The 15094-nt window shown below is 43.8% G+C and overlaps 1 protein-coding gene across 1 annotated transcript; it reads left to right on the forward strand.

Moving 5' to 3' along the window:
* The first annotated feature begins 7314 nt into the window (after positions 1 to 7314).
* On the forward strand, positions 7315 to 14170 carry LOC117139381 (toll-like receptor Tollo). The gene has a single exon (XM_033301639.1). It carries the CDS (start codon positions 7803 to 7805, stop codon positions 11841 to 11843), a length of 4041 nt encoding a protein of 1346 aa, XP_033157530.1. The 5' UTR covers positions 7315 to 7802; the 3' UTR covers positions 11844 to 14170.
* The last annotated feature ends 924 nt before the right edge of the window (positions 14171 to 15094 follow it).

The following is a 15094-nucleotide window of genomic DNA, read 5'->3' on the forward strand; positions in this document are numbered from 1 at the left end:
GATCGACTTTAAAATGTGATTCTACTTGATTGTTTCGGTGCTTTCGTATCATTCGATCTGTACCATATCTCACACAATAGATTTGACGCTCCTTTGTCTTTCGTGCTTTTTAATTGCATTTAGTTGCAAATAGATGACATATTAGTGAAGATATAGGGCTGCATCTGGGCCGGGCCATCAATAAAACTGGCCAGAAAGACGCATTTGGGATTCCGCCTTGTCTTATCCCAAGAAGGTGGGAGATAACCTGGTTTATTGGATAAGATGGAACAGCTTGGAATTCGAATGGGATTTTCATTTTGGAAAAGAGCGCTTTCAAATTGATAATGAGAAATTCCTGTTCAAATTTGTATTTAAATGTTGTTAGATTAGGTTTATTTATCTGGAACATTTCGATAGTGAGTGCCATTGAATCGATAAATTAAAAGATACTTTCGTATGTATCTCGTTGAAATATTTCAGTCGGAGGGTAAACGGCGGTTAGATGCCCCTGCAGATACATTTTCTATAGTCTATAAACTTGAATTTCTAAGGGAAAGTAAGGTAAAAACATATAAAGCTTTTAAGGATGTATCTTAAGGATGTATCTTAAGGTTAATGTGGGGCTTTCTTAATATTTAAGGTAAATTTCATTCTTACATGAACAATAGCTTTTTTTAAGCTGATTAGGTGATCTAGGAATGAGATAATAACAGACTTCAAAATCAAGAGACGTGTTATAGAACTAAATATTCGCGTGCTATTCTAGCCAAGTTAATTTATGCTCTTGACTGAAGCTTAGTCTCATAACTTTTATTGACAGCAACCCATCCATAGAGTTCGTGGTGTAACTATGGATGAACTTTTGTGGCCTGTATTACGGTTCCATTCCATTCCGCCTAATTGAATAAAACGAGCTTTATTTATAGCCAAGCGAGACTAATTCCAGTCCAACGTCCCACAGAAGCAAAATCTTGGCCATTGTTCTCCCCGCCCAGCGTTTCCACTTCCTTTGCTTTTGCCATATCTTTTTCTGAAGCACGAGTCGCGAATGGCGAAAACTTATGAATGGCCAGCAGAAATATAGCTGCGGAACTCGAAGACGGCTGTCATTTGCCAGTCACCATTAAAATCAGTTGAGTTATAATTTGACTAATTCCAATGGATTGCATGAATCAACTTTGGTCTGCTTATGCTAATTCGAATCGCTCTGTGGACCCAGCCCATTCGAATCGAGTCAGTCAATTGTAGGCCCATTTGGATGGACTTAAGTAGTTTCTTTTTATTATTATTATGAACTGGGTTGGCCAAGCGTAGGGCGAGTCTTTAAGGCTAGTTTGCATTCTTACACTCTGGGAAATAATTGATGCTTTTCTAATAAAACTCAATGCATTTCCAGGCAAGGTAAATGTATCTTATAGTATAGTGTCGTAGTAAATAATAATGCCACTGCATGTATTTTTCACTAATTAAGATTAGGTACGTTTAGTTCTTATACTTAGAACTATTCTCCCACCTATTTCATGTTGATTACATTTCTCGCAGTGCACTTATGTAGATGATTAGTTGGGGAGTCGAGTTCGGGGCATGTCTCGGCCCAAGGTTGTCTGCCTGTCCCTTGTTTGTTCATCAAATTATATAGAGCTCGTCTGGCCGACTACCGACTACCGTCCGACTGCCATCCTCTTTGCATTGCGTAGAAGTAGTATATCCTTTCAAATCGTCGCGCCCCCGGGCACAATACAATTGGACCTCACTGTGGATGGATGTTGCATGTGTGTATGTGTTTGTTGCTTCTGCTGCTGCTGCTGCTGTTGCTGTTGCTTGTCCATGTCCAATGTCTTCTGACGTCGTCTATGGTCTTTTTGATGTGCGTCCAGTCGGAACGCTAAAGTCGATCCCCATATCCATACCCATTCCATTTCGCCGTAGCCTGTCGTGCTGCCAAGTTTTTGGAGAGCGTTGTAGGTAAACACTCGCGCCTAAAAATATCTATAAGCTCTTGGGTTCCCGCTTCCCTGGGTTATACATTTATTCACCCAAATGTGCTTGTGTGTGTGCCGTGCAACAACTTGGGCAACCACTTTGACTGCGAAAACTCGAACGAGGCAGCTGCAACGCGTTTCGATTAGTTGCCACAACGCGGCGGCTGTCTGTCAGTCAGTTCGGCTCACTCAAGACCTAGCCCCTCAGCCTTCGCCACCCGTCTCCCTCAATGGTTCTATGGCCTCAGCTCGCTTTTGGTTCCAGACCCAGACCCAGACTCAGGTTCTGTCGGAAACAACAGTAGGCTAAAACCGGGCCAGTTAGAGACCCAGACGATACTCATTAGGAGGCTATTGTGCATTTTTGAAGGGCTTAAAGACCGAAAAGCTTCGTCGTTATCCTTGAAGGATGGGTGATTTGGGCAAGAAATTCATATTGAAATTAAGCATTCAATTTCTGAACGAGAGAATATTTAAATTTCTTGAAAATGGGTTTCCTTTTGACGAACAAGCTTTTAACAATTAAGTTTCCAAAAGATATACTAAAATATTTGTGTAGAAACATTAACATGTTCTGTAGAACCAACCTACCTACCCTTCACATGATACCCCTTCAACTACAGGGTATCAAAAACGAAACGCTGACGTCGCCGTCGCTGCTGACGCTGTCTTGTTAATTTTTTGAGCTATTTATTTTGATGTTTTCGCTTTTACGCTCTCGTTAAGTCGCCCAGACGCAATGCCAAAGTTCTTTAGTGGCTGGCAAAAAGCGAAGAAACCGAATGGAAAAAACTCTGCTGACCGTCGCGATCGAGCCCGTGGGCCAGAGGGGTTCGCTCGAGGGGCACGACCGAGGGGAATATCGTTTGTGTGTGCAGCGTTGCATCACGAGATAGTTGCGAGAGATATGCATACGAAATTGGAAATGCTAATTAATATGTTTTGCACAGCAGATACGAGGCGATATCCACACATCCTCGGTGGCTCTGTTTACATAAGCGTTAACTGCTCACCCGCACTATCTCGCTCTCTCCGTCCACCCCCAACGCGCCGTCTCTTTCCCACACGGTTGGAGATTATTAAATTAATTTTTATTAGGCGTCAAGCCGTAAAGAACAGCTGAGATGGATGACTGCTTGGTTGGATGGAGGAACGGAGTGAAGTTGAGTGCGGTACCGAATGAATGTGAATGAATGGTAAGCTCACATGACAACGCGTTATAATTAGGAACAATGGCAACTTATTCAACATATTCCTCTGAAAACCATCGCCCGCGCGAGGGACTCGGCCATATCTCAACTGATTTGTAAGCGAGTCTCGAGCCCGGAACGTCGGTTCTTTTCACCGCCACTGACACTTGACGGATTCCATCGGCAATTGGCGTGACATGTCATCGCCCGGGAATTTAATTGCAACGCCTTGGGAAGCGGTTAGACTTGGGGTTTCTTGGGCTGAGTAATGGAATTTATATAGTGAATTGATCGGGGAATCTTAATAGAAGCTCAATAAAAGAAAATACAGGAATAAACAGATTATTAAAGAACTGTTGCATATTTCATAATACAAGTATCTTCTTACTGTACTAAGACAGAGTTGCCCCATCATTTTTCCTTTAACTAATCATGGCTTGTCCAAATATTGGCAATGTTAAGCAAGGTCAGCCACCTGTTTCCCTAAACGGGCAATCCCTTCACAAAGATCCGCAAACAACCCTGCTAATGTAAACAAAACAGGAAGTTCCGCCGGGCAGATCTTCTCAAGCGATTTCAAGAGATGAATTCAATTCCTAATCCTTATCTATTCAATTTGGTAGCCACTCTCAAGGGTTTCCTTTCTCCATTCGCCGGGGGCGTCCCTCAATTCGGTCATTGTCTCCGGTACGAATAAAAAACAGCAATTCCAATTACAAGCCAGGCAAAAACAACAAACGAAATTTTTCGCAACTGGCAGCTGGCGGAAAATAAAAAATAATGTACGGGTATCTACAAAAGAATCGGTGCCCATGACTCATGTGACTGTGACCCAATGAGCAATATAAGCGCCCAGCACCCACAAGATACAGATACACGTCTTTGGCAACCCAAGACATGCGAAACGATTACAAAGAAAAATAATTTGCGCAAATGGAAATGAAAGAGAATCGAGAACGATCAGTCATCGTAGGGAAATATTGCCCCCAACTCCGCCAGCTATAGACATAAACTCAACTAATCTAATCAAATCAAATCAATGCTGGCAGAAACGCCCCTCGTTTACAGTTACGGATCCTCAAAGTACACTAAACAGGCCCTTGCACTGAGAAAAAATTATGCATTTATTTAATATGCAATAAAGCAATATTATTTATTTTATTACGTTATTGGAGTTGGAGGTATTTCAGATATTCAAAACCTCAGAAAATGTATATTTTAAGTGTGTTTATTCAAGAGAGAAATGTTTTTGTATTAAATTATTATTTAATATTGCAAAATAATATGTTCTCATCGTGACAACTTATTTTTCTGAGTGCTCCTCACTGATCCTGCGGCATATTGTGCAATCAATAGTCTAAGCCAATTCTTTCTACACCCAAGCACTTCCTGGCTTACACCAACTGGCCTGATCGATCGATCTGGCGATAAAGAAAATCATAAGACGAGAGAAAGAAAGAAAGGTACACGGCAGGAACAAACAATTGAGCTAGGATTGTAACAAAATCCTAGCCAAAGATATCGCAGCAGCACCAATCTGTTTACCTGAGGAATCAGGATGAGGACGATCTCGAGGGAAAGTGAGGAGAGTGAGGGAAGGGGAGGACCGAAAGACGATGTTTGCACGGTCAACTTTCAACACAATTTGTAGGCTACCTGCAGTTTGCTCAGACGGAGGCTTGGGTGTGGGTTTTCCTGAGAACGGAGCACCGGAGCACTTGGAAAGGGAGAGATCCATCTCAAACGGACCAGTACCAACCCATCTCATGCCAACCCATCCGATCCCATCCAGACCAAACAAGCTGCTTGGCTAACTGGCTGACTGATACGCATCGCTTGGGATGTGTTTGGTTAATCAGCACCTGTCGAGTCAACGGGCGTCGACAGGTACAACTACACTATATACAGTTGCGATCGAAATAATAGCGCTGCAAATCAAGGGTTTAGTCACATCTGGAGGGGTTTTATTTGTCAGTTTGAGTGGTTATTTTTAAGATAATAATATAGCATGGTCGCCGATCCCAGCCGTTTGCTTGCAGCTCTCCCTTGAGTGCCACGAAATTAATTGGGCTTGAAATAAACCTAATTTTTGCGATTATGCTATCAACTTTATTTAAGGCGAATTATGAACACAAATAACTTAAGTTAAGCCACAACTATATAATATTTTATGGACATTTTATTTAATATTTTAGAAGCTCTGATAACAAACTTATGTTTTTATATCTATACGAAGTCTTATGAAACTAAACTATAAGCTAAAGTTAATTATTTAAACTTTTTAAGAACTGTTGATTAACAGTTTGATGTTGTATATTTTGCTTAGTCAGGATTTTTTGGATCACTAAATTCTCAGCTTTGTTGAATAAGCTTCCGATTGATTATAAAACACTTGTTGCACTTATTTTTCCGAACCCAGCTGTTTGTTTGTTCTGTTTAATCCCGGTAGCGATCTGTTTTTTGGGAAAGTTTGAAAGTGCGGTTACAGCATATGGACAGCCAGATCATGCGAAAAAATATATCAGATTTGGACTCGTACTCATACTTGTATGCGGACCCCTTCGAACTTTAAGTCGGCTCCATCTGCGGCTCAGCCACCGCCACCTCATAATGAGTAAGCCCCCCGAGTTTGAGATCTCCCCGACAAATCTCGATTGCCCGGCCAGCCGGTCCGGTCCGGTCTTGAAGAAAAATACCAACGGTCCGAGTTCGAGTCCCAGCTCCAATCCGATCCCACCAACTGCTGCGGCTGCTCTCATAAATCAAGAAAAATCAGTCAATTTTTTTGTGGGTTCGCGTGTGTGAGTGTGCGCCTATAGCAAACTGACATTGGCTGAATTAACAATTGATTTCAATAATTTTTTATGATTATTCTCCGCTTTTTTTCGTCTCGTTTTCGGTTTTTGTGGCTGTCGTCTGCAAGGCAAGCAAAGAAAAGCCGAAGATCAGCCACTTGCACTCGAATCCGTCGATTCAGCAAATCGGTTCTCTTTCGTCTCTCTCAACGGATATATCTCATCTGCTGAATATGGAAAAGCACTCAATTGCGCTGAGTACTCAACGCTCAGCTGGGTTTTCGTGGAGTAAAACTCGTCTAACCGGTGTGACGAGTGTCAATGTCTCATTGGAATTGGAATTGTTTGCTCGGCTTTGACGCTCAGCGGAACCGACAGGCGGGAAACGGCGGGGAGGCCCACGGTGTGCACAGTGGGCCCAAATCGGCGAGGTGCCAGCTGTGGGTGTGAACCTGCTGGGACGGGGAGTTTTTGTCCGAAGATCAAGGTTTTTTTTGGCGTGACAAATATTTGAGGTGTGGACTAATTTGATTTGTATTTAAAGCCATGACACCGGAAATCGTATAAGATAACTGCAGAGGTCCTTCCTTAATTTCTTTATCCGTATCGAATTGGTATTCGAATTATTTCGTATTTTCATATTACATACAATTTTAAACATTTACCTTCTAATAATAATTATAATTTATAATTAAACTTAATTCATTAATCGCCTTGATTATCCTAGAAGATATGGTTTTTTCTATTCCTATACTTTTTAAACCAAATTTTTTACTGATTTGATGTTTTCCTTGTGGATTACAGTGCCGCACTTGTTACATATTTCCTATTATTTAATAGTTGTCCCATCCATCTACTTCCCTAGGGAACTCTTTTTATCAGATCGGGAGATCGCTAAGCAGATCTAGCATATCGATTTACCTATTCCTTCCCTCGGCATCCTTGACCCTAAAGTATTGCAGATTTGGAATATCCTTGGTCTTAAAATTACACATGTTCCTGTAGACCAATTTCACCTGCCCATCTCCCGCGATCTCACTTCCTCACATCTTCCATCTGCTTTGCTTTGTTGCAAAACCCCATGCTAATTCTACCTGCCCACCGAGTGCAATTCGATGCTATTCGGCCCACTGTGCACTGTGGGCCATTACGTGCAATGCGTTTGCGTTCGGATTGCATAGTTTTGTTTACTCGATCGCATCTCGCTCTAGTTCCTTGGTTCTGTGTGCGTGCTCAATGAGTGCTCACTTACTCATTTACTCAGGTACTCTAGCTACTCGCATAGTCACTCAGTCGTATGAGTGATTTTCAGCGGCACTTGCTGCTGGCTGCAAACCGGAGAGAGCGATCAGTTTTTGAGTTGACTTCGAGCCGAGCGGACGCGCGTTTGTCGTTCAGCGGATGAAATAGAAAAAAAAGCAGAAGTATCGCCTCGAGAAAAATTGGAACACAATTTATCAATCGCGCTATCGCACCCCCCACTTGGATTACGGTCAACGCGAAACAACTGCAAAGAAATAAAATTAAGATATAGAAATCGAAAAACGAAAGCAACCGAAATCAAAAGATATAAGAAGATAATGAAAATAATATAGCCAGCGGGAAGAAACAAGAAAATCGTTTTAGATCAAGCATTAAATCGGTTGTAGTGCTGTTGTTGTGAAAAGTGCCGATTGTGCAAAGCTGCGCTATAAAACCAAACAAAAAACAAAATAATTCAAAAAATCCCAAATAAACACACACACAAAATGGGCGAAAAATAGAACGAGCAGTGAAAGACCAAAAGAAGCCCCCCATAACCTCCCCGATTAACCAAAATCGAAACCCCATTCGAAGTTTAGGAACCACCAAAAATGCTGGCCACCACCCACATGCTGTACGTGCTGATTGCCACCTGTGTAATACCCATATTCGGGGCCGCCCTCAGCAAGACGGTGTTGTACCAGGCTCCCGATGAGTGCCGCTGGTCCGGCGGCGGGGAGCATGACATCACCCTGGTCTGTCACCTGAGGACCATCAACTCGGAGCTGGAGAACACCAACTTCAGCGTAATTCAGCCGCAGAACACGGTGCGTCTGCGTCTGGAGTGCAACGATGCCCTGTTCTTCCAGAGCAGTCTGAGCCCGGATAGCTTCAGATCGCTGGTGGAGCTCAGGGATCTCACCATCGAGTATTGCAAGCTGGGCAATCTCACGGATGGATCTTTCCGTGGTCTGCAGGAGCTGCGAAACCTCACCATTCGCACGCACAATGGCGACTGGTCCACCATGTCGCTGGAGATGGCATCCAATAGCTTCGTGGAGTTCCGCCAGCTGGAGCGTTTGGATCTGAGCCTCAACAACATCTGGCTCATACCGGATGGCATGGTGTGCCCCCTGAAATCCCTGCAGCACCTGAATGCTTCGTACAACAAAATTCAGGACATCAGCAACTTCTACTTCAGTGCCTCGCTCAGTTCGCGGAAGGCACGAGTTTGCGGCTCCACGCTGCAAAGTCTGGATCTGAGTGCCAACAAGATGGTTAGCTTGCCCACGGCCATGTTATCGGCTCTGGGCCGACTGACCCATCTGAATATGGCCAAGAACAGTATGAGTTTCCTGGCCGATCGCGCCTTTGAGGGTCTTCTTTCGCTGAGGGTTGTGGATCTTTCGGCGAACCGATTGACCTCTTTGCCGCCAGAACTCTTCGCGGAGACCAAGCAACTGCAGGAAATTTACTTGAGGAACAATTCCATCAATGTACTGGCCCCAGGAATCTTCGGAGAGCTGGCTGAACTCTTAGTTCTCGACTTGGCTAGCAACGAACTGAATTCCCAGTGGATCAATGCTGCCACTTTTGTGGGTCTCAAGCGTCTCATGATGCTGGATTTATCGGCTAATAAGATCAGCCGCCTGGAGGCTCACATCTTTAGGCCCCTGGCCAGCTTGCAGATCCTGAAACTGGAGGATAACTACATCGATCAGCTGCCGGGGGGAATCTTTGCGGATCTCACCAACCTGCACACACTGATCCTCTCGCACAATCGCATCTCAGTCATCGAACAACGCACTCTGCAGGGTTTGAAGAATCTACTGGTGCTCTCCTTGGACTTCAACAGGATATCACGAATGGATCAGAGATCCCTGGTAAACTGCAGCCAGCTGCAGGATCTGCACTTGAACGACAACAAACTGCAGACTGTGCCCGAAGCTCTGGCCCATGTTCCCCTACTCAAAACCCTGGATGTGGGCGAGAACATGATCAGTCAGATCGAGAATAGTAGCATCACCCAGCTGGAGAGTCTGTATGGCCTCCGGATGACGGAGAACTCTCTCACCCACATCCGGCGAGGAGTTTTCGATCGCATGAGCTCCCTGCAGATCCTCAATCTGTCCCAGAACAAGCTGAAGTCCATCGAGGCTGGTTCTCTGCAGAGGAATAGTCAGCTCCAGGCCATCAGACTGGATGGAAATCAGCTAAAATCCATTGCTGGTCTCTTCACGGAACTGCCCAACTTGGTGTGGATGAATATCTCGGGCAATCGGCTCGAGAAATTCGATTACTCGCACATTCCCATCGGATTGCAGTGGCTGGATGTTCGGGCCAATAGGATCACCCAGTTGGGCAACTATTTCGAGATCGAAAGCGAACTGAGTCTGAGTACCTTTGATGCCAGCTATAATCTGCTGACGGAGATAACGGCTAGCTCTATACCAAATAGTGTGGAAGTTTTGTACTTGAACGACAACCAGATCTCCAAGATCCAGCCGTACACGTTCTTCAAGAAGCCCAACTTGACGCGTGTGGATTTGGTGAGAAATCGCTTGACCACCTTGGAACCCAATGCTCTCCGCTTGTCACCCATCGCCGAGGATCGCGAGATTCCGGAGTTCTATATTGGGCACAATGCCTACGAATGTGACTGCAACTTGGACTGGCTGCAAAAGGTGAATCGTGAGTCGCGTACTCAGCCGCAACTCATGGATTTGGACCAGATTCATTGCCGGTTGGCTTACGCTCGAGGATCTTCACATGTCTCTCTGATAGAGGCCAAGTCCGATGATTTCCTTTGCAAATACGCCTCACATTGCTTCGCCCTGTGCCATTGCTGCGATTTCCAGGCGTGTGACTGCAAAATGGAGTGCCCGGATAGGTGTTCCTGCTACCACGATCAGTCCTGGACATCGAATGTGGTGGACTGCAGCCGGGCTTCGTATGAGCAGACTCTGCCATCACACATTCCCATGGATTCCACTCAGCTGTATCTGGACGGAAACAATTTCCGGGAGCTGCAGAGTCATGCGTTCATCGGTCGCAAGAGGCTAAAGGTGCTGCACTTGAACCACTCCAAGATCGAGGTGCTTCACAATCGCACCTTTTATGGACTTCTGGAGCTGGAGGTTCTCCAATTGCAAAGTAATCAGTTGAAGGCCTTAAATGGCAACGAATTCCAAGGATTGGATAACCTCCAGGAACTGTATCTACAGCACAACGCTATAGCTACGATCGATACCCTCACCTTTACACACCTGTATCACCTGAAAATCCTGCGATTGGATCACAATGCCATCACATCATTCGCCGTCTGGAACTTCCTGCCCAGTTATCTGAACGAACTGCGTCTGGCCTCCAATCCCTGGACCTGCAGCTGTGAATTCATTGATAAGCTTAGGGACTACATGAATCGTCATGAGTATGTGGTGGACAAGCTGAAAATGAAGTGCGATGTGATCAGTGGAAATAGCACCCAGCAGATGGTCATCTACCCGGGATCCGGAGAAGCTGCTACCCTGCCCGTTGTTCAGTGCTCTCAGACCCTGCCTTTGGGTCTGGATAACAGCTTTAACTATGCAGAGCAGGCTGGTGGCGAGAATGCCTCGAATGCCACCTCCACGAAAATGATCCTAAATCAGCCGCCGAAACTGGATTACATACCCATCCTGGTGGCCATTCTGACCGCCTTCGTATTCGTAATGATCTGCATTTCGCTGGTCTTCATCTTCCGCCAGGAGATGCGTGTGTGGTGCCACTCGAGATTCGGAGTCCGACTCTTTTACAACGCCCAAAAGGATGTGGACAAGAACGAGAGGGAGAAGCTGTTCGACGCCTTCGTTTCGTACTCCTCCAAGGATGAGTTGTTCGTCAACGAGGAGCTGGCTCCCATGCTGGAAATGGGTGAACATCGCTACAAGCTGTGCCTGCACCAGAGGGACTTTCCTGTGGGTGGCTATCTACCGGAAACCATCGTGCAGGCGATAGACAGCAGCCGGAGAACCATAATGGTGGTCAGCGAGAACTTCATCAAATCGGAGTGGTGCCGGTTCGAGTTCAAGTCCGCCCATCAGTCGGTGCTAAGAGATCGTCGCCGGCGATTGATAGTTATTGTGCTGGGCGAGGTGCCCCAGAAGGAACTCGATCCCGATCTTCGCTTGTATCTGAAGACGAACACGTATCTGCAGTGGGGCGATAAGCTGTTCTGGCAAAAGCTGCGCTTCGCTCTACCGGATGTCTCCTCATCGCAGCGATCCAATGTTGCCGGGCAGAGTTGCCATGTGCCGATCAACCACGCCTCTTACCACCACCACCACCACGTCCACCAGCAGGCGATGCCACTGCCCCACTCGGTGCATCATCATCAGCAGCAGTTCATGCTGCCACCGCCACCGCAGCAACCTGGCAGCTTCCGCCGGCAACCATCGTTGCACCAACAGCAGCAGCAACAGCAGCAACTTCGCGGCAACAACAACACGACGCAGCAGCAGCAGCAACAGCAGGCGGCCTTACTGATGGGCGGTGGGTCGGTGGGTGGGCCTGCTCCACAGATGATTCCCCTGGCGGGTGGCATCCAGCAGCAGAGCCTACCATTGCCACCGAACCAGCAACCGACGCCGGCGTCTAGAAATCTGCACATGTGAGTGGGGTTAGCTTTAAGCAGAGGGTTAAAGGCAAGGTTGAGTTGGAAGCTGGAGAGGATTGGGTGAATCAGTATTTTTATGTTTGGCTATCTTCTGGAAGAATGATTTTATTCTAAATTAAATGATTTTATTTTTCAAGTTTCTTACGCTTCAATATGGTAAAGAATAGTTGTTTATATTATAAAGTCAAAACGCATCATAAGAACCATTTAGTGTCCAGACCACGATCTTGTTCAGTTATGAAAAGTGATCTGGAATATCTGCTGGCCGAAAAAGAAGTACCTTCGCTGAAAACAAGTTTAACTTCCTTGGGTTTCAAAATAAAGTACAAGGGGGAATTGCATTCAATATGCAAATGCGAGCGTTTAGCGATAAAAGCCTAGTTACATGTTGAAATAGCAAAAGTAAAAGAAAAATCGAGTGGGGAAAGAACAGGCAGCACCAGGAACAATAACAACAGCAAAAGAAAAACAGTAAAATAGCTGGCGAGCCAGGCAATTGTTGTTTGTTGGCCCTGTTCTGTTTTCTTACGGCCAGCTATTTTCAGTTTCCTGGCTCGCAGCTAGATTCTGAAAATTGATGTTGCATGCAACACAGCAACAGCAACGAACGACTGAGAACTACACGGGGAAAATTTGAGGAATTTATTAAAGGCCTAATTGATATATTTTTATTAAGATTAAACTTGAAGTTTAGAAAAGATACAAAAGCCTAATGATAAAGTCCAAAAAATGTATGACTAAAAATAATACTTTTAAAAAATCCAAGAACGTAACTAGAGAATTTTAAAGTACTGTCATGCAGAATTGATATATATATTTTTTAATGTTTCATTTTGCGATTTTATCAGTGATGATCCTATTTATTTCCTGTGTAGATCAAACACCAACCAGTCAGTCAGCAACAAAAGGCAGCAGCAGGCCCAAAAGTATTTCTCTTGGCTTTATTTTTTCGTTCCTCCTTATTCTCCTTTATTTTGTCGTTTTCCTGCATTTTTTGTTGTTTTCTTCTGTTTTCCTCGTTTTCCCCGTTTGCAACGCTCACTCGTTAGTTCATCTTAACTGCTGCATTTTGCTATAACAAGCTCGACGTGTGTAGAAGATACACCCGTGTATCTGTATCTGCAGCAGCTGTAGTCGAATCCGCATACGAATTCGTATCTGTATCTGTGCATCTGTGGCTGTAAATGTGACTGCGCGGGTTGGGAAAAATAGGCAAAGGCAACGCAAAACATCACAGAGCTCATGTCTGGCCAAAAGGAAAATGGTAACAAAAAGCAGACCTTAGACGTTAGACGGTATACGTTAGAGTACCGAAAACCCAGACCGTCTGCAGACAGTTGCTGTGCGGGTTAAAATTGGTTTTTTTCTGAGCCACAATTACATGTGCTAATCAATGGCAGAAAAATAGATAGCAAGATGTTGGCAGAGGAACAATTGTGTGAGAAGGGAAACAATTGTAGGGGATTTAGCCCCGATAAAATGGACTTACATCCAACAATTAATGCCAGTTAATTGTATCCCAGCATTGGAAGATAAAGACATGGAAAGAGAATTCCCCTATAATAGGGAGTCACTTCTGCAGATCACGCTATGCCCAGATTTGATTAGGAAACAAAGCTTTCTTTTTTTTTTCCTGCCCAGCTAGTCAGTGATTAAGTAGAAACAGAAAGAATTTCCCAGAGTGAAACTTCCAATTGTGACCTTGCTGCAACGAAAAAAAGATACTAGTTACCCTGGGCAGATGTGGAAAAACCAAGGAAAAGCGTAGGAGAGAGATCGGCACGTGTGTGTGCCGAGCTTTTGGCCCCAAAGTTGTGTTTTGGCCAAAATCCGACAAGGCCAGAAAAGGAGGAACATGAGAACAGAGCCGTACAGATTAGTTTGGTCTAGGCGATTAACATCTACCAGCTTGTGTGCTACGCCCCCTCGACTTCCACCCATATCTCAGAAAATCTCCAGCTCCATTGACTTGCCAATTTAAAAATGCATTCCAAAAGCGAGAAACCAGAAAACTAGTTAACAAATCCAACACACTCTCTTTAGAAGGATTCACTTGGTTTAGACTGTAAAGAGTTAAATGTATATAAGTTAAATGTTAATCGTACGTTTATTTGTTTAATCATTGTGATATTTTGTTTTATCAATAAGTCCTAATTTATTAAGATGCGTACCATTTTCCTACCAACCTATGTTTAGTCGTAATCTTATCCTCATTAGTTAGTCTAGCTGTTAAGTTAATCAATTGAATCCGAACCTACAATCCCCGCCTACCAGATACAGCCATATTAACTCTATGAAAATGATAAAATTATTGTACATAAAAAAGAAACAACTGAAAAAAGGACTGTATGCACTAAAACGATAGAAACACGAATTATGCAACGCGAATCAAACAAATTGAGAACATAAATCGACTGATTACATGTGTACTATATATAAATATGCATAAAATTTAATTATGATTTACTCGCCGTTTGTTGTAAATATTGTAACTACCCCGCACACCTATGAATATGTATTGTATTTTGTAACTTTATGTTTTCTAGTTTATAGCGAAAAATCGAAGAGAAAAAACGAATCACAAAAATATATAAATGGCAAAAAATTGATAATCAAAAAACTGTCTCGATTTTTATTTCAACCCAACCCGCAGCTGCGATTGTATTGTTATTATTATTTTTTGTCTGCCGCTGATAAGCCATAAACTATCTCGCCTTGACATTTGATATGGATTCTTGATACAGATTCCACGCTGAATGCGAATTCCAATGCCACCAGTCGCTTTTTCCACAACCCAATGGAGTTTTTGGTTTTGTTTATGTCAGAGCGGTGTTCTATTACATCCGAAAAAATGTGCAAGATAAACACTAAGAGCGCTTGACCATTCCATGGCAGATGAAAGAAAAGCGTCGGTGAAAAGGGGGCAGATTAATGGTAAGATTGAGGTTGGACTTTAAGCTTCTTAACAACAGATACTAATTAACAGCCCAATATTTGGAATATTTCTTAAAAACTTTGCTGTTTTTAAAGATTAATCAATATTAACGTATTTTTGAAATTCAAAATACTTTTTTCAGAGAATTTACTGAAGAAAGATATTTTTGTATGAAGCATTAAAATAGTTCTCGGATAGTTCTTACTTTCTACGGATAGTTCCCACTTTTAGTTCTCACTTTCTAGAATACTAAGAACTGATCAAACCAACCTCGGCACACGCATCCACACACTCATCGAACCGCACATCCCACG

Source organism: Drosophila mauritiana, chromosome 3L (genome assembly GCF_004382145.1).
Source record: "Drosophila mauritiana strain mau12 chromosome 3L, ASM438214v1, whole genome shotgun sequence".
Classification (NCBI taxonomy): domain Eukaryota; kingdom Metazoa; phylum Arthropoda; class Insecta; order Diptera; family Drosophilidae; genus Drosophila; species Drosophila mauritiana.

Excerpts from the sequence above, each read along its gene's own strand:
- LOC117139381 (XM_033301639.1), top strand. The coding sequence starts at position 7,803 with ATGCTGGCCACCACCCACATGCTGTACGTGCTGATTGCCACCTGTGTA.